The 21,242-nt window shown below is 39.5% G+C and overlaps 1 protein-coding gene across 1 annotated transcript in view; it reads right to left on the reverse strand.

Moving 5' to 3' along the window:
- LOC111583468 (sodium/potassium/calcium exchanger 3-like) overlaps window positions 1-21,242 on the reverse strand; it is a 67,234-nt gene that overhangs the window by 42,767 nt on the left and 3,225 nt on the right. Inside the window, exon 2 of the mRNA XM_055009886.1 lies at window positions 16,338-16,475. Coding sequence (XP_054865861.1) covers window positions 16,338-16,475 — 138 coding nt within the window. The remainder of the gene's footprint in view (window positions 1-16,337; window positions 16,476-21,242) is intronic.

Consider the following 21,242-nt stretch of genomic DNA (forward strand, 5'->3'; position numbering starts at 1 on the left):
TTTTTCTAGTTGTTATCTGGTATCTAGCAAAACAGGGAAATTCTGCAATTTGACAGTTTAAAAATTATTATTCTGATAATTATTATATTTTTTCATCTTTAATATATGTGACTTTTTTCAAATAATGACAAAAATCTGTAAAAATAATCATATGTTCTGCTGATTTAAATACAGTAAAAAGCAATTTTCAGGTTAAGCCTTGTAAAACAACAAATTCCGATTTGTAAATATCTTGAGTTCATATATGAACATTATTCACAGCTATTGACGTTTTTTAAAACTTTTGACATGTAAATTGCTACAGTTTTTTCTGTGATTTTACCAGTGATTATCTGTAATTTACCAAACCTGGTAAAATTAGTAAAATAATAAGAACTAGTTGTAAAAAACTTTTTTTACAGTGTATACTGAGTAAAGCAGAACCCAGCAGAGCAGAAACCCCTGCAGGTCCTACACAGATGTTTCATTACTACAAAGTGCTCTTAGATGTTAATGTGTTTTTACTGTTAATCATACAAGTTAATTTTGTGCTGACGGTCGCCTCGGTGTGAACACGATGAACCTCAACTCCGTCTTGGCGCTGATAATGTCACCTCTCCCGGGAATCTTACGTAAGGCCGGGTTAGGCTCGGAGGGCTCCACAGGGGGGAGGGAGGGAAGCGCTATGGGATACATGTGTGTGCGTTCGTGCCAAACTCTGCCCCGCTTCCTCCTTACTGATGATATAATACTTTCAGCCTGTTGCCGTGGAAACCAGCCGGCAGCGCTGGCTGTATTTGGCATCGGGGGGTAAGACGGTGAGGGGGTGGGGGGTTGTCCAACTGCATTTGGGAGAGGTGTGTGTGTGTGTGTGTGTGTGTGTGTGTGTGTGTGTGTGTGTGTGTGTGTGTGTGTGTGTGTGTGTGTGTGTGTGTGTGTGTAGATGCTGTGGCCGTTGCTGTTTTGCTGTTCTCATGACTCAGCATATTATATTACAGTTTGGTACAGAGCGGGATGGACCTGTCTGTGTGTGTGTGTGTGTGTGTGTGTGTGTGTGTGTGTGTGCATGTGTGTGCGTGTGTGCGTGTGTGTGCATGTGTGTGCGTATGTGTGTGTATGTGTGTGTTAGTGCGCTCACTCTGCTCTCTCAGGGCCATACTGACACACACCAACGCTGCTCGGTGCCAGAAAACGTCGGACTACACTTGATTTTTGCTCCATCAAACCCGATGCTGATGACTTGTTTGACATTTTAACTCAGTCAAATAAAGCTGGAAAAAAATGCCAGAAAACTGTGGACAGCATCAGGTCCAGAAGCCAGGAAGTTCTCGAGGGAGCTGACAAATAAAACACATGATCATGTGATGGTTGGTCAATGTCTTTCTGATTCACTCAGTGGGCAACACTCGGCTCTACTTTTCTCCCGAAGTCTTGCGTCTGATGACGGAGGACACAGTGGGAAAATTCCTGCAGAACCTGCTGCTTTGTGCACAGGAGCCACTGGATTCCCACAGCAAGGAAGTATCGGCAGCGTTGGCCAACATCGAAGTCCTCATCACAAAAATAGCAACGCCACCTGAAGAAAGCTGCATCACAGAGTAAGAGGTCCCTGTAGCCTCCATCAGATGGTCTCAAACACCAGTTAGGTTGAGTCCCGTTTCTGTTCCAGCGCTGCTGCTTCCAAATCCATCTGCAGGGAGGATGAGGCTAATTTCTCTACACCGGTTGTAGCCCTCAGACACTCAGAGTCCCTGAGTAGTTTGGTATCACCTGTCGAAGAGTCTGAGCCCAAAGAGAGTTCTTCTTCTGCAGATACCGGATTTCATTGCTGCTCCTTAAATACATCAGATTTTCACACCAAGAAGTCTCAAGAAGAGACTGATGCAATGAAAGCTCTGCGACTGAGGGTGATTACAAAGTGCATTCACAAATCCAGAGAGTCACCATCAAGGACTTCCAGGTCATCCTAAACCATCTGTCCGAGCTGTCGCTGGATGAGATTAACGTCTCCATTAGGGCTGGACCCAAATATCCGAATATTCGGTCATAGTGTTGGTATCTGCATACTAATTTTGAGATCCGAATACTCGGAATACCTGCATATATACATATATGGATATTCGTCATTAATTGGGCTCAAATATCCAGAGCCCAGAAATTCCTATTCGGACCAGCCCAAGTCTTCACCCACAAAATCACCAAAAAGATAGTAAAAACATCCAAGGCTATTGTGAAAGATCTCTACAGGGTGTTTGGCTCCACAGAAAAATTAGTGAAGGCAGCAATGACAACAGAGGATCTGATTTTAAATTATACTGTCGTGAGGATTTAGAAAATCCATCTCAAAGCCGTCCTATGTCCAACCAAAAAGACAGTGAAGGTCGACATGTTCTTTTCAGTAGTGGAAGGAGCCTTCATGGAAAAAAATTCAGGAGGCACAACTAAACTACCACCGTCTTGTATTCCTTTTGGCTTCATTCATCTTGAAGGAAAGAATTTAGCAGGCTAAGAAGCTAAAACACCGTCTTTATTTCTTAAAGAATGAATAATTAGATTAATACACATTTCTCACTGTGTACGTGTAAACAGTAGCTGGTGTGTTGCTTTTAGGGGAGTCACCTGAATTCAGCATACTTGACTGGTTTTAAGCGATTTAAAACAAGCTGCTTAAAGTTAAAACAAACCGCTTAAATGTAAAAACATAGACTTAAACTGAAAAGACAATTTAAACATTGAAAAACATAGACTTCAATTTAAAAAACATAATTGAAAAAAATAGAAAAACAACTAAACAAAAAATTTTAAATAAATAAAAAACAATAATTTTGTTGCATTCTTATCTATATTGTTTATATAACATTATTTAATTATCATTAGCTATTATATGTAATGTATATATATTTTTAATATGAATGTATATATTGATATATGAGTATTATATTATATTATATTATATTATATTATATTATATTATATTATATTATATTATATTATATTATATTATATTATATTATATTATATTACATTATATGTAGTGCATATGTATTATTATAATTATCAATATATGTATCATTCTGTGCATATTTGTTGTTATTATTATATTAACATTAATAATCCTCATTTACAGTCATATTTTGTTTTATTTTACCTCAAAACACCAAAAACGACAGCAGTGGACAGCCATTAAGTACATATACTCAAGTCTTGCACTTAAATGTACTTAATTACTTTCCACCACTGCTGTTTTTGGCTGAGGTAAAATAAATAAAATAAGACTGTGAATGAGGATTATTATGAGATGCCTCAACTGTTTGAAATACTCCGGTAAAGTATAAGAAATCAAAATTTCACTTAGGTCCAGTACTTGAGTAAATGTACTTAGTTACTTCCCAAAAGCATATTTTGATCTCAGGAGATCATCATGGATAAATAAAAGTAAAATAAACCAAAAAAACCACCATAAATGGGGATAATTATGACATGGTTTAACTGTAACTAAAGTGCAAGAATCTAAAAACTTCACTTAAGCACAATACTTCGCGTTCGCTGGACACTCACATCTAGATTTTGATGTACAGCTGAAGCTGCACTACTGATTTTATGCTCACAATAATGTTGCTAACATGCTGATATACAGATATAATATTTACTATGTTCAATGTTGTAGTTAAGGGTCATTATTTCTCCAAATATTCAGATACAAACCAAAGTATTTGTTTTTCTTGTACAGCAGAATTCATCCTGAGGGGAACACGAAGCAAATTTGATGTCAACATTTCGTGACATTTTCCTGCAGGAGTGAAAACTTCAGTGCTGTCGAGGAAAGCTCATTAAAAAAAATAGGACCTGTGTGATCTTCTGCTGTCAGTGGTTTCTCTGGGTTAAACAGAAGGACGGTTTCATGTCACGTTTCTCCTATCTCTATCTGTGGTGATAAATTACAGTCAAATATGCCATCATGAATTCCTCGCTACGAGGTGTGAAGCACTATGGATCTGGAGTACGTCTCCCTCTGCTCATCAAACCACCACGAACCGGAAGCTGTCCAGCCCATTATGAATGCAGTGATTATATATCTCACACTTCTGGCTAATTATGCACAGAGGGATTTTTTTTTCATGTGTGTGTTTGTCGCTGTGTGTTTTCCCTTCAGTGAAAAACAACACAGAAAATATCTCCTGAATGATGTGATAGTCATTTATTTAACCTTCTAAACAACAAAAAACCTGCCAGAGGGTTTGAAAGGAGACATTTCTGAGTTATTTCTCCTTCTAGCCATGGTTGTTCTGTTTCCATAGAGGTGCAGGACTTTATACTGCAGAGAAAAACGAGCCCACAGTGAGTAAAAATGTAACAGGACCAAATAAAAAACACCCAGAAACTGCTCGGTGTTCATAGAGTTAACATTTCCGACTAATTGTTTGGTGGTGGGATAAAACACTCAGTTGGCTCAAGATATTTCCATTTAAGATAGAAGGAAAAGATGTTTGTTCTGTCTAAAAGGTAAACTGCAGGAACCATCTGAGCGTCTTTATCTCTGTGCATCTGTTCCCATCTTCATCTTTGGAGGATCACTATCCGTGTGGACACGTTTCATCAGCATCTAAACACAATTCTCTAGACAATGGGAAAAAAACATGCCACAGCTGGCATGTACAATTATTTTGTATCCAGTCAAAGGGAATAGAGTCGCTGAAGCGTGGAGCAATTGCCCTGAAAAGAAAAACAGAAAAACAAGAAAAACAAATCTGAGTTTCATCCTGATTTAGAAAACAGACTAATATTGACTTTCCTAAAGCTGTGTGATGAGCCCTAGGGCAAATAGATTCATCTAAACCAACAGAAACAGAAAGAATGAGAGAAAAAAACCCGCATTTTTAATCTTCTGCATTAGATTTTTTCTGTGAAGGGAGATACAGAGAGAACAGGTTGGATGCTTCCTGGATGAAAATGGCAAATTATTTAAAAAAAAAAAACAAAACAAAACAAAACCAAAAAAAACACAGGACCCTAAAATAGCTGCTGAACTTTAGTCTCGGCACCATATGGCTAGAAGCAGAGCAATCTGGGAGTCCGACTGGAGGAGAGATTTCATGTAACACTGACACACTCTCACACCGTGAGGACGAAGAAGGTTTCAAACAAAGCCACCCAAGTTCTGACGGGAGAACAAACAACAAGCACAACTGGAGGGACGTCAACGGCGGCGCAACAAATAAACAAATGATTAAAGTTGCACTTGACTCCCTTGGGGACGTGCACAAGCTCATCCCCGTGCACACTCGGAGCGCACGTGGAGGGCTGGGGGCCTGTTCTGCACATGCTCAGTGGGCGACGATGATGTGGACTGACACATCGCATGTCGTGAGCGTAGTTACCGTGCTGAGTAATGTGTGACATTTAAGGACTCCCGCTTTTTTGCCCTTCGTCGTGCTATATTCTAGCACGCACACCCCATGCCTGAACAAACACACACGTGCGCACACATGCACACGTACACATGTATCATGAATCCAGCTCAGAAAAGCGGCAACGAATCACTTTCTGCCTGGTTTGAGTGCAACACATCACTCACCAGTTTATGACTCCGGATTTACTGGACTACACGTTTGTGTGAGAAACTGTTTGGGTAATCACATGCAACATGCATAAGAATAGAATTATGTAGAATATTTATGAACACACAGCTGAGGCAGCAGTTAGAGGCTGGAGAAGATGGATTGTGGGTTAACAGAGAACTGAGGAAAATCTGGTTTGAAGTAATGAAGGGAGGAAATCATCCCTGAAAAGCTACTGCTGAGCGATCAAACAGTTCAACATTGCATTTATGGGATTATTCTACTTTTTATATCAACTATGGTGTGTTTCCAATGAATATGTTTGTTGGGGCTGTATGCTAACTTAACGCTTTCAACCTCCATTGTAGAGATTCAGGGAAATAAGGAGTTGCACAAAATAAGAGCTACAAATAGTAACTTGTTCAAAAGGAATCACAATCTGTCAAAGAATTTGCTCACAATTACAAAATGTGTCCAAAATGACTTGAAATGTCTTCAAATTAAGTTAAAAACTGTCTATAACGATGCAAAAAAATTCCAGAATGACTAAAAATGCGGTAACTCAGAATTTGTCCAAAATGACTCAAAATTTTATAACAAAATTACTGAAAATTTGTCCAAAATGATACCAAGCTTGTCAAGAATTACTGAAGTCTGTTCAAAATGATTCAAAATGTGTCCAAAATGTCTTAAAACAGAGAGAAAATGACACAAAATTAGCCCAAAATTACTCAGAATTTGCCAGTAATGATTACAAAATTGTTCAAAAAGATTGAAATTTTCTTCATGACTTAAAACTTGTTTTGAGTAATTGGGTGACTGGCCGTGATGACACTGAAGTTTTGAAGAATGACATAAAAGTTGCAAAGACAACTCAGACTTAGCGCAAAATTACTTATATTTTGAATACGTTTTGGTCAAGCAACCTTAAACAAAATGACTCAAATTTGTCCAAAATGACTAAAATATATATAAAATGACATGAAACTTGATCAACTTGAGTTAAAAACTGTTCACCAAAGACTTAAAGTTTTTTTTTAGAATGACTTGAAATTTGTCCAGAATGACTGCAATATTGTCTGTCAACAGCTGAGGAATTCAATTAAGATGAACTCTGAGGATGGAGGCAGAAAGACAGCAGGACGTTCTGAAAGACAACATCTCTCAGTAAACTGGTGACGTTTCTGTTCACTGCTCTGCTACCAACTGAGGAGAAAACCTGTTGATGGCAGAAAATCTCCATGTATCCATGAAGAGAGGAGTCCAGCTGTGGAACTACAACTACTGACATGTCCAAATGACTTAAAGTTTGTCTAAAATTGTTAAAATATATCCAAAATTACTAAGAATTTGTTCCAAGTGATAAAAGATTTGTTTTCCAAAGATTTTCCATAATGACTTCAAACTTGTCAAGACTAATCTGACTTTATCCAAAATGACTCAGAAATGGTCCAAAACTGACTGAACTTTGTCCATAATGACATGTGACTAAGATTACTTAAACTCATCCATAATTACTCAGAATTTAAAAAAAAAAATGTCCTAAATACTTATAAAATAGTCCAAATAAAACCTGTTCATCTCTTCACGTATTCATGGATGAAAGGAATCACAGCTGTGGAACTACAACTACTGACTCATCCAAAATAACTGAGGAAATATCCAATTTCCTCAAAAATTATTCAGAATGATTCAAATCTTGTTGAAAATGAGTTTAAAACTGTCCAGAATGACTCAAAACTTGTCGTAGATGACAAAAAATATGAAAATGACTGGAAAAATATCCATGTATCGATGGATGAGAGGAATGCAGCTGTGGAACCACAATTAATGACTTTGGACTCAAAAAAATGTCCAAAATGAATCAAAAATTGTCTTTTCTCAACGTCTGTCTAAAATGACTTAAAAAATTGATAAAATTACTTGAAACCTGTTCCAAGTAAGTTAAAAAAACTACCCACAATTACTTACATTTTTCCCAAATTACTCCAAAAATACGTGCAATTACTCAAAAATGTTCTACAATGACTCGAAACTTGAAGAGATGACTCAAAATGTGTGGAAAAAATGACTCCATGTGGACACAGGTGAGAGGAATCCAGCTGTAAAACTACAACTAATAAAACGGCAGCTCGAATAAACATCCTGGAGATGCTGTTTCACCTCCACGACATGAACTCATCGAACTCTGAGCTCTCCATATGCTCAGTAAAAGCTGCTACAACCAGGAAAAAGTCATTTTATTTACTGAATATCTGGTTTGGTGCAACCTTTGCAGCACCAACACACGCTGAACAGAAAGACATCAGCAAATAAATAAATAAATAAACAGGAGGAAACAATTTTTCTCCCCAATATACGCAGTTTTGTAAACACGACACATTCAGGGTAATCAGGAATTGTTCTATAAAACCTGGACTATATTAACCCTCATGTCGTCCTGCGAGTCAAAATTGACCCGTTTTAAAGTTTGAAAATGTGGGGAAAAAAGCTATTTTCACAGTGAAACTTCTGATGTCCACATTTTCAACATTTTTGGGAAATCTTTGAACATTTTTTGGTGGAAAAAAGAAATGTTAAAAATGTTCTTAAAGAAAATATTAGAAGTTTTACTGATATATATGTAATCACTTACATTTTTAGGATTTTTTTTAAAAGATTTTTACTCATTTCTTGAAAGCATTTATAAGAATTTTCTTGCCAAATTTGAGGGATTTTTTTAAAAAAAAATAAAACTTTTAAGGGAAACTTTAAACGAACTGCTGGAATTTTCTTCCTGAAGGTTTTGCAAATTTTCAGAAATTTGGGGAATTTTTTTTGCTGAATTTTTGGATTTTTTTCAGACAAGGAAACAATATTTTTTGGTGCCCGTAAATGAGGACAACAGGAGGGTTAAAACTTGAGTGTCGCTATAACAGAGTAACTGCTGAGTAACTGAAACATGAGACAGGTTGTGCACAAGCTCAGCCTGACTATCTAACCAACTGTACTTGGAGGTAAAAACAAAGACAAGCGCACCAGAAATGTTGGCAGTAATCTCTATGTGCACACAAAGCGCACGACAGACCTTCATTTTCAAACAGGTTCAGCTAAACTGGGCGTCTATTTAAAGCTCGATCATCCGAGCTTTTTATGGTGGTGGAGCCTCCATCTGATGATGTCAGGAGGACAGATTTTCATTTTTCTGAAGTATAAACGGAGGGTTATTATGAAGCAGGTAGAATGAGGAGCGGAGCAGCATCAAAAGTTCGTCTTTCTAATGAGTTAAATGTCATTTCGTGACTGCACTGATCACAGGATAAAAAAGTACAAGATGGGAAATAACTAACCCACCCAGTTCAGTCACGTACAAATATATCAAATGATCATATTTATCCATAAGTGTCTGTTGTATCAGTACTGACAGAAACTAACCTGCAATATAGGAAAATCCTGTAATTATTTGGGTATTTAAAAAAATGCCACAAAATAACTGTTCTTCACTGGACTGTGTTAAAAAAAAAAAGTAAAAATTCTGCACTCTCCAGCAAATATTTAAAATTTTTGGTGACTCAGCTGCGACCAATAGTAGCGTGACAAAAATTCAGGGGCCTTTCAGCTGAACTGCAGGCTGTGTAAACAGTAGTGTAATAGTAAAGAGTGAAATATCTCTAGTATGTAAAGCCACCAATTTTATTTCTAGTATTGGTAACACCTGTGGGCACTTGGAAAAATATTGTACATTTTAATTCCAGTTTTTACATTTTTTGTAAAATACATATTCAAAGATTTTGTCTTTATTTTTTATGATTTATTGCATATATTTGTTACTTCTAGCAATGACTGTGCTGTTTTCATAGAAGTGAAGGACTTTATATTGCAGTGAAAAATGAGCCCACTATGAGGAAAATGTTCTTTTTTGGGTTTAGGGGTGAATTTTTGGACTTGTGAAGGTCTCCGGCCCACATGGGATAACAGGAAACCAAAATTTTGCATGACATTATTGTAAAAATCTACATTAATTCCTAAAGAAATGGCATACATCTGTCATTGTCATTGGTTTTGTCGGTAGTTTATTTCCTGTTTTATTTCAAAAACGCCCTGTGTCCTGGTCTCAGTCCTCCACTGGCACACACTTAAAATTTTCCCCATGTCACAAAATAACCCCAAGCTGCTGTGTTTTATCAGCTCTTTGTGTTGTCAGGTGGATTCCTTGATCGCAGCTCCTCAGCAGCCTCCAGATGGGAATGTGTGATAATGTGAGCTGTGTGGAGCCAGTGCTAAAGAAAGTAAGTGCACAAACAAAGCTGACAAAAGACAGACGAACACAAGATGAAGGCGTCATCTGAGAATAATGGCCGAGGTCAGTCCTCAACCAAGAATCCTCTGGTTTCTAAACCAACCGCATCCAGAGATCAATCAGTGCGACCAAACTCGTGGGGCGAAGTTTTGGGCGCAACCCTGGCCCTTTTCAGCATGACTCACTGTTAAACAGTGCCCGTCGCCATGGCAACACCGGCGGCACAGCTTCCTCTGGAGCTGGCTGGGTTCAGTCTATTGAATATAACGCTCACCTCCTTCGTGACTCATCTCTCTGGGAAAAAAATGGCTGCATTCAGGTCAGATGAATGAGAAAAGCGATTTAAGTGACTTGTGTCAAGAGCATTTTAACTTTACGCCCGTTTAAAGCGTCTCCAGGTTAAAAAATCACTCAATCACTCCTTCCACTAAATTGCAGGTAGCTCTGATGTCAATAAGCGTTTTAGTTCTGGAGTCTTTTCATGGGAGTGACTGAAGCTGCAGCTTGAACCCACATTAGCTCAGCAGGAGTTCCAGCTCAGCTCTGAACAGAAAATCTTTTCATATATGGAGTTTGCTGACACAGAACTACATCAAAGGATGGTGAACATATTTACACTGTCTGCACTTTTTACTCATTATCATTTGTATTTATTTTAATTGTAAAAAAACATGTTAATGCGATGCTACAGTCAGCAGAGTGTTTACAACATACTCTCTCGGCTGCAGAAGTGTTATTTCCCACCACCACCCAAAACTGATGCGATAGTTAGAAAATCACAAAAAGCCACAAACTTTCTGACAATTTACAAACTAATTATCTGTGACATGTCATGCAGTCAGGAAACTTTAAAACTGTCATATTCCGTCAAAACATTTTACACTTTATTCTACATGTCTAACCTTGGCACAACTGTGAAGCTGTTTGTGATTCTACTGTTCAAAAATCATATTTTTCATGAATTTTTAAACAACACAGGAAGAATGAAGCAATTATGATGAAATATCTTAATTGTAAATTGAGATTTGATTAAGAATAATCTCACAAGTCTCTGTATTTTACAGTTTATGCTTAAATTGTATAATTTAGGTGATTTTTAAAGACCTTTTAAAGCTGCTTTTGTGTTGTTGGGGTTCAGAAGGTTAATAGTTTGTAATAGTTTCATAATTTTCTCTGTTCAATATAACTCAGGCATACAGTGAATTCAGAGAGAATATTGGTGGATACATGCATGTTAGATGTTTTTACTCCCTATACTCGGTGTCTGCATTAGAATCAGCTTCAAAACATCCACTGTTGGTTGGGTTCTAGTAAAAATCAAAGGGTGTCCTCGGGGTTTAAAACCCTGTAATTACAACATCCAGATTTAATTCCAGGACTTTGTTGCAGGTCTTTTAATTCCCTGTGAGCTCTTTATTGTCGAACGAAGATATAAAATGTCAAAGCAGTAAAGTAAGTAGTTTAACTGTATTCTGTGCACGCTGCTCACAGAAACACTGTGTTGTCTCAAACTCTCAGGAAAGTGGCAGTAAAGAAGGATGTTCTCCGGAAACAGCCTCAGCATCGCTCACAGTCACAGCAGCAGCAGGATGAATCTTTAAAGGTATGTCAAGCCACTTCTGCTACTGGCACACAACCAGAGCTCTATAATTCAGCAGGGGAGCTGGGAAGCATCTCTTCCGAATGTGAGAAGAGATCGGAGAGTCGGGGTGGGACACTGACAATTGACAGGAAAATAAAGGGACACAGCTGGAGACAAATGAAGCATAACGCTGGACAAATGTTGTGTTTGGGAGAAGCAGCAGAGAGTCAGCGGGAGGCAAAGTGTTGGAGATTCTGACTGCAGTCAGCTAATTGCAGTGATGGATTGGTCTTATTCCGCTGAGCTCCGAGCTCCCGCTCCTGCAATAACAAGACAAGATGACTTTGCCGATCTGCACGTTTGGCAATTATGAAAGAACTTTGCCACCATGTGCAACTGTTAATACAGTGTGTTTGTGTGGCGGCAGCAGCCCACTCAAAGCTAATCGTAGTGAGGTGGAATTGATTTCTCAGAGGGAATCATTGCAGATGCTCTCTCCGGGTCAGTTTTTGCATTTGATTATTGGAGCGCTGTTCTTGGGGTATCAAAGGAGAGATCGTATTTTACTGATTTGATTCATTTATCGGCTGCATTATGGCGTCCGGTACGTGGGGAGGAGCCCTGAGGTTTCCCATGTGAAGAGAACTGAGCGTGAGCAAACATGTATGAACACACTGAGCAAACACACACTCGTACTGGCTGCAGAAAGCACCCTTGCATTAATCAATACTGCTCCGAAGGGTGCAGCCTCACGCATGCGCCAACACACTCCACATTTCTCACAGGGAAGCCCTGATTAAGTCATAGCAGCCTCCGTTCCTAAAATGGAGTGTTGCGTCGAAGCCGAGCCGAGCGGAGAGGATCTTTAATAACGGAGGAGGACAGCCTCTGGGAAAAGACCCCTGCAGAGAAGCGTCACGTGGTCGGGAGACCCAGAGTATCTGTCGAATCAACGCTACTGTACACAGATCTGCTGCTGCTGCTGCTGCTGGTACATTTACACCTGTGTTTGCAAATACGCTGAAAGAAAGACTGAGGAGACGCGAGTGTTTGTATGAAACTGACATAAAAGGAGGAAAAAGTGTGAGCCTGTGTTAACCCTCGGAACTCCAGTCTCTGGGCACTTTTCTCCCCACTGTTGGCGCTTTTTACACTGCAATATAAAGACCTGCACCTAAATGATAACAACAATCGCGAGAAATCCACCGTAAAAAAAGATTCTGTAAAAGACGATGTGAAAATCTGGCAGCAACAGTGTCAAAAAAAATGTGTAAAAATGGTGACCAAAACTTTCAAAAACTGCAAAAAACAGAGAAAGTAATGAAAAATATCTGTAAAATAACTATATTTATCAGCAGACTGATAAATATAGTGGGACTGTGGGACTGTAAAACTGTCATTTTACAGTCCCACATTACAAAAAACCCAAATTGCTATTTGTAAAAATACAGATTTTTAATGTGGACATTAACTATAGTTGTGGCCTGTTTTTCTTTTTACATTAACAAGTAAACTTTTTCCTTTTATTTTAGAAGATCACATCTGTAATTTAACAAAACAGGGAAAAACAGGAAAATAACAGTTTAACAAATGTGTTTACAATTTTATTTTCATATATATATATATATATATATATATATATATATATATATATATATATATATATATGACTATAATACTTTACTTATTTGTTTCAATACATGTCTCCTCCATATTTGGAAATAATCATTAAATCACTTGTTGGAATCTGATTACCAAACACTAGGATTGCCAGAAAGTTCAACGGAAATCCCAACAATTCCTTCTGTCTTTACAGTTTCTTGTTCTGATAAATTGTGGAATTTTGGCAATTTTTTTTAAAATGACAAACCTTCCAAACGCCCCGGGCAGGTTTTGTGGTAAAAAGCAATAGAATCTCCCCACTGCTCAGGTATCTTCAGAGGTAATGAATTTTTGTCTTTTTCCACTGAAAGCATGAGGTGTCCAAGTCAGACGTGGCCTTGGATGTTTGTGCAGCAGAGTCACGAAAATGAACAACTCATGTTCAATAGCCTGGTGGACAGGCAATTTTTTTTTTAGAAGATTGCTTGTATTTGCTGCACACAAACACACAAATACATCTTTTCTCGGCAGTAAAACCTCTGATATTTTGTAAAAGAACAGAAGGCAAGAGAATAATCAATGAAAGTGACAAATGAATCCCAACCCCAGTTGCTACCTAAGCTTTCTCTTCTTTATCTCTTGACTGCAAAATGACAGAGAGGGGGGAATGAACAAGCATCTGAAATCAACAGAAGCAGCAGGATCCTCACAATTAAAATCATGGGGGAAGACATAATGACGGGTGTGATGGCTTGTGTCATTCATTGCTGTGAGGGGAAAAATTAGCAAAAGACGACCTCTCTTGCTCTCTGACTCGACTTTCAATCAGCAGGACTCTAAATTTCAGGCAACAATCAGTGTGTCGTGCAGCATCCAACCAGAACACAGAGCTCATGTTGGGGATGCTTCCTCATCCGGCAAATACAAAACTACAACATAATCACGCACAGCTAGTCGATCACATCCTTAGCCAGGTGAGAGAAGCGAACCCTCTGAACCACAAAACCCACCAGTTAAACATAAATTACACCAATCATCAGAGCCAGAAACTATATGAACAAAAAGAATAATCAGATATTCAAGTAAGACATGCAGTTCTGTCAGAAACAATAACGAATCTATTCCACATGTCGACTTTATTCTACGTGTCATTGAAAAATTGGCCAAAATGGCACCATCACCAGCACCAAAACTGTAAAAACAGAAAGAAGCATCAGATTCGAATGTGTGGCATGACGTGTTAGCAGCCGTTAGCATGGCTGGACACTCTTGTCGTACGCTTGACTATTATTCCTATCAGTAATACCAACACTGCGTTTGCTACACCTGTCTTGCTGAAGCTCCTCTTTGTGAAATGTGACCTAGGACTTCCAACACTAAAGCAAAAACTCTACCTGATTTAAGTTGGCCACTATAATTTTTTACACTGCTCCCAGTGCTCCTGCCACAAATTGAAACGCTCCGTGGAAGTTATGAACATTTTGCAAGTGTGCATTTGTGATTTAACCACGGACCGTCAAACTGGCTCAACTTTCACGTCGAGGACAATCACCAGTGACTACGGCTACAACCCAGAGACCAAATCTTCAGTGGAGATGACGTGTCAAGTCAGGAGCGCAACCAGGAGCACACATGTCATTGCCTTCAACATTCATATGCATGTGCACCATGAATTCGTCTTTCAGGTTTGGTCTGTCTGGGACTTCTTCATGTTCCCCAAAATGAAATTCCAGTTGAAGGTGTCTCAGATTGTGCTTTACAGAACAACCTTCCAGGGATTATTGCAAGTGTTGCAGGAGCACTGGGGAGCAGAGTATCGCTATACTAGGAGACTACTGTAAATCTAAACCAGGTACAGTTTTTGATTTATGTAGCCTTTTTTGATTTTACCTCAGTGGGATTTCCAGGTACCACTACAGCCGTTGCAGGAACACTGAGAGCAGAGCAGCATTGCACAAGGAGACTACTTAGAATATAAATCAAGTACAGTTTTTGCTTTTTGCACGCACAGAACTTTTTAATCTCACCTCATAAGGTCTGGTTAGGATTATATTAATGAGAGAACATTACAGCAGGTGTGAGCTGGAACACAAACTGCAGTCTCACGCATGACGTTGGAATATTCCACGTTAACCTTGCATCATAAAGGGAACACTACTACCTGCACTGGCACTGAAGGAACGTATATGAACAGATTCTATGCTGTTTAAACCTTTGTTTTTCACTATCTCTTGCCTATTAATAGGTTAAACAGGTTTCTGATGTACCCTAAACACTTCATACCAACTGCTCATGCTTCCTTCCCTTACAAATCCTTTATTAAAGAAAATTATACTTTGCTCTCAAGGTTCAAATGAAGGATGACTTAATAAGACCCCACCAGAGTACGTTTTATGTGTCTCCTACAAGCAGAAATCACCAGAGCGGGCCAAGACTTTCAGAAAATAGAGGTTATTTAGCAAAAACCCTGCTGTCCTCAGGAGGCTAGTGGGGGTTGAAGCCGCCGGGGTTTGTGCTTTAAAATTAGCAGCGAGTGGAGGAAAGAGCAGCTACTGTATAATAAGCAGGAGGAAGAGAATGAGTTCAACTTTGACCTGAGCTCCCTTTATAGATGACAGCAGCGACCTTGGGAGGGTGAGGAAAGAGATTGATGATGGCCATTTTGCTTAATGAGCTCGCGAGAGGACGGCCACTCCCTCGGAGGGAAGGCCAAGCTCAAAGTAAAAGAGACAAATGTCACCTCCCTCCACATCACTCATAACAGCGACGAGCATCGCATCTCCTTCCATCTGCTTCTGAAAATAGCTGAGAATCCACGCGAGAAGCAACGGTTTTAAATCTGAAAGTCAACCACAAGTGGCTGATCTCCTTTAACAGGATTGAATGATGTAAAACTTTACAAACAAAGCAATCATGTGCGCATCAAACACAAGACAAAAGCTCGCCATGGAAACAGAGATATTATTTCTGAGAGGCGGTGGAGAGGGGGAAAAAACGTGATGGAGACAAAGAGGAAGCAGAGATGAAGAGAGATTTTTTTAGTGCGAGACAGGGAAGGAGTGAGAATGAAACCTGCAGGATCCTTTAAAAAATGTGATGGAGGCAGAGTGTGAAAACCGCTGAGGCAGCCAGAATGTCAGCGGCTGCTGGGAAATCATCTGACCTCACAAACTGGGTTATCCCACATCGGGAGGACAAAACAGGAGGGAACCAGAAAGGAGAGACAGCACATGTGGGGTGAGGATGATTTGTTCCCCACTTTGGCTCCTTATTTTTCCCATCAGGGAGGGGAAGGATGCTCGGGTGTCCTCTTTCTTTCATCTTATCTCCGTCCTACCTGGAGCAGTGCAGTTCTTAGGCTCCTCCTCGCTCTCCAGCTCCTCCAGGCTGCTGTTGTCCATCTCCTGCAGCAGCCTCCTTCCTGCCCAGCTCTCCTGCTGCTGCTGCTCGCTGCTGTGGCCAGAGACGTCGAAACCTGGTTTGTCACAGAAAACAAGAGAATCGGAGAATGTCTCAGTGCAGTTACAACATCTGGATTCACAGGCGTGGATTTTAGTGGCGTTTGTAACTTCAAAACATAGCATGAGAGAAGACTTTAAAAACTGCCATGAACTACATTGTCTATTTTCATTTTATTTCCATGTCATGTTCTGATTTTTCAATTGGATGCACATACGTAGATTTCTGGGGGGAGCATCTGTCCACCCAGAATAACAACATGAAAGAAGCAAACTTTAAAAGTCGCTATGACGTTACTAAAACAATGCCTCCGACAGGGGGGAAGGTCATTTTCTTCAACAGTGGGCTGTTTTTTACTCTCAGAGTATGAATTAGGAGCTCATACAATGACTGTACCCTTTGCAGAAAACATAACTGGATCCATACATAATCCATCATATTTTTAATTGTCACCAAGTGCCTGAATTTTGCATTTTCCTTCACATAAATAAAGACATTTCCACTATAAACTGATGCAAGGAAGAAACTAAAGACATAGAAAATTACATTTTTGATGTTCAAAATTTCATGTAGCTGCAGATGTGTTTTTAGCAGTAGAATTACACTGGTTATCTAGTGTCATGTTATGTCATATTCTGATTGTTTATTAATTCATCACACATGCATAGATTTCTGGGGGGGAAGCATTAGTCCACCCCTAGTAACTACATGAAGGAAACAAACCACTATGACGTTGCTAATAAACAAAATGATCCTTCGAACAGGGACACATCAGATGACTGAATTTTGTGTTTTCTATCATGTAAATAAGGATGTTTCCACCACAAAGGGATGCAGAAAAGTCAGAAACTGATGCAAAATGATTCACCAGAATGCAGACAATAAATATTTCCTGGGGCAACTTTAATGTCTTGCCTGCAGTATTCAGATGAAACCTACACCTATATTTGTTTCATACACATAATCCTTGTGTTTTCCTTCAAGATTATAAAGACATTTTCACCATAAACTGATAAACTGCACAAACCTGCGCAAATAAAATCACAAAAATTCAGAAAATTAAGCTTTTGATGCTTAAAATTAAAACCTACACCTTTGTGAAGCTGCCCCATGTGATTACTGAGTGATGTTACAGAGAACAAGTAAAAGGTGACTCTGCAAGCTGATTGCATGTTGCACTGCATGTGTACTGCTGGTCTCTATGTGTGTCAAACTGTGTGATGTCAGTTTGAGTCACATCACAGAATGCTATACTGTAAACAACAGCTGCAAGTAAGTGAAGTTGTGGCAAAACAGTGCTGCAAAACAAATCAAGTGGATTTGAACATACGCAGGCACTATGAGCCCAAAAGGAAGGGCATTGGAAAGCTGCAAAAAACAAACAAACAAACAAACAAACGAAACATAAAAACAAGGGCAAAATGTTGATTTTGCAAAGTGAGGTCTAGGTAGATGTGTTTTCAGCAGGAGACTGACATTAGCTCCCTACTTCCATGTCATGTCATATTCTGAATGTTTAATTTGTAAATGTGGGTTGGAACACTGTTATGAAGCAATGTTTTATGAGGTTGGTCCTCATTTTGTTCATCTAACGCACACGAGGATGCAGTAACACAGCAAGGCAGGACTCATGTATGTATTTTAGATGGCCCCAACCATCTCGCTTGTCGTTCACTTTGAACGGGGGGATATCATACGTTACTGAAGTGTGGGTCTGTCGCTTCCAATGGAAAGTTGAGAAAAGTTCAACTTTTCAAGCAGCAACAATTGCACCAGAACTGATATTTCCCAAACTCCAGGCACATCCACCATCAAGCATTAAGATAATGTGTGAGTCCTAGCAAAGCACCAGAAAATACAGGACAGAAGAAGACTGTAAGTTAGTCAACACCAGTATTAGCAATGCAGCTTTAAATGCACTGGGCTAGTGCAAAATGGGCCTTTTGGGTGTTATATGTACAACATAAAAGAAGATCAATCACTGTACAGTACAGGCATTAAGTCTGCGTTACTGTATTTTGCAGAAATAAATAGATTTTCTTCTTATTTCAGGCCATTTTTTAAACAACAATGGCTATTACGCTTGAGCAAATTGAACCTTAATTAACAGAACTGGTTAAAAATGTAACTGCAATTTTTATTCTCCGTTCTTCTTATTTTGGTGCTGGTGATTTTTCTTTTGTTTTTGTTGAGGTGCACTAAAACATCCTCTCTGCAGGAAGTCCACTGCCAAGGAAAACACTCTATCATGCATTTTTGAAAAAGTGATCTTCACACCTGACCTTAAAATTTGATCAGGTAATCCTTCCGTTTAGAGATACATGTAATTTTTTCTTGTCAAACCTTTGTTTCAACCGCTGGGAGATGCTATTTCAAGGAACAAACTCAGCTTCAGACAACAGAGATGTCACCATGTTTCTGTCATGATTGTAAACTTTCCTCTTGAACAGACCAAAATCCTCTTGAGTCAAACAAAGCCTTCAGTGACAACTATCTGATTTTTTCACACTAAAACGCACATTCTGGTTGAAACTGACCAAAGACATCAACAGTCTGAATACAAACTGACTCTTTATTGGAATGACTTACTGTATAAGTCATTTGTTTTCAGACAGGCTTCTCAAGGAGCAAAGAAACAGTCACCATTCAGCGCTAACTGGACCTTTTTGGTTCCTTTACACAGTGGGGTCCAAAAATCTGGTGCCCCTAGTGAAGATTCTTCTGTTTTGCATTTGTTTTGAGATACATACAGCATTTTTCTTCACAAATGATCACAGCAGCTAAACAGCTTTAGTGAAAACTGTGCATGAATGTCAGAGTATCTCCTCCTTTGGCTTTAAAGACAGCAGCAGTCGAGCTGCATGGTTTGGGCTCATTATCCTGCTGCAGCGTGAATCTTCTCCACAAAGATGTAAACCAGAGTGTGAAGCAGGTCTCTGAAGAAAAAAAATTCTCCATTGATTCTCTGCAGTGTCCAAACCTCTCCAGAATTGGATCTTCCCAGCAGCTTGTTTCGCTGTAGGTCTGAGCAAAGTTCTACTGGAAACTTCAGATAAAGTCATATTTCTCACAGGTAAACAGTGTCTGAAGGTTGATTTAGTTGAACAAATGTCTGATGAGTCAATTAAATCCAGCTGAGTGTCATCTGAACGCTAGTACAAGGAAATAATGCCAATAATCAGCCTCAGAAGTGCAGAATCTCTAATATTTCTTTTTCAGTTTACATGTTAGAGCCTCTAAAATGTTTCTAAATCCTCAAACTTTCTGATCATTTCCAGGTTTGCACGAAAGCCTCAGAGTTTTGGATCCTCACTGCGTGTTTTTATCCAGTTTGCTTTGCAGGGATGTTGTAGGTAGTACGGTGCGTGTCCAGCGATTTGTTTTATTTTTAATGTCCCGGCTCGTCTTCCTTGTCACATTAAAGTTTGATTCTTTATGTAATGCCGCGGTGGTAAACAGCTGGAGGAGCGCTGCACAGATGTGTCAGTTTGGTGTGTTCCCTCCCTATCTATCTCCACTCCCTCCCCCCATATTCATACATTGAAGGGGAATTTCATGATTTTCCAAAACAAACGGCACACAAAGTGGGGCTCCCACTGTGGCTACATCTGCACATTCTTCAAGAAAGCAGCAACACCAATGAATTCATTTCATACTTCACAGAGCCCAGCAGGAGCTCGCTGCCCTTTCCACCCTGCCAACCACAAGTCTGGCCTGAGAGAGGGATTCAAATGGAATTAAAAAGCCCAGTTATTCAGTGGTCCTCGGGGCACAGCTGAACTTCTCACCTAGCTTCACCTTGGCCACGCCGCCACACAGCAGCAGCAGCAGCGGTGGTGATGGTGGTGATGGTGGTGGTGGTGAGGTTTGGCGATGCAACGCTGCTTCCATCTTTCGCTATCTTCCAAGAAGAAGAGGAGCGTGGGAATGATTAATGAGGAGGAAGTTCCACAGCATCCCGCTCCACTTAGCAGAACTTCATTAGGCGCATCATAAATAATCAACTTTAATTGATATTCCAGCGAGCTGATTAAGAGTTAACAAGAACACAATGGGGACAAGGGAAATGCATTAAATGTGTCGCCCGGCGCTCGTCTCTAATTTGTGAGCAGCACTGTTGCATTTCCACGTATCCAGGATACGCAGCGGGGAGGAGAGAGGGAGTCTCACTGATGATGCACAAACCATGAGCGTATGAATATTCATGCAGACCTTCTGTCCGTGGAAAGTGATAAATACGTCTCGCTTTAGCTGACGCTGACTCAGATATCAACTTGGAAGTTGTTGGGGGGGAACAGTCGGATGTAGACGTCAAGTCAAAGTGGGGCAAATGTTTGCTGTTTCTGCAGGTATTTATGAAGATGCAGTTCCACTTATTTAACATACGTATCAGTACAGCGTTTAAAAAAAATGCTTCCTGTATCCTGGAGTATCCTGGAGAGGTGTCAGCCTGCGCTCTGCGGCTCGATGCCCTGATTTCAACGTTCTGCACCGAAAACACCTGAACATCCCTCTGCAGCCCTGAACAGTTTCCCATAGAGAGAGCTCAGGTGAATTCCCACACTATAGGCTACAGTGTGATATTTTTCTGTTCATTTTCTGTGTATTTTGGTATTATCACCTATAATTTAAGTTCTGTTTTTCTCTTTTCACATGAATCTTTGACGTAAACACACACTTTTTGAGCATATTGTGCTAATGTTTGGGAACAGCAGCTAACTTTACAGTAAAATAACTGAAGAAAGAGAGCAGAACTTCAATTTCTAACGTTTACCTTTGCACA

This window comes from Amphiprion ocellaris, chromosome 4 (assembly GCF_022539595.1).
Source record: "Amphiprion ocellaris isolate individual 3 ecotype Okinawa chromosome 4, ASM2253959v1, whole genome shotgun sequence".
Lineage (NCBI taxonomy): Eukaryota > Metazoa > Chordata > Actinopteri > Pomacentridae > Amphiprion > Amphiprion ocellaris.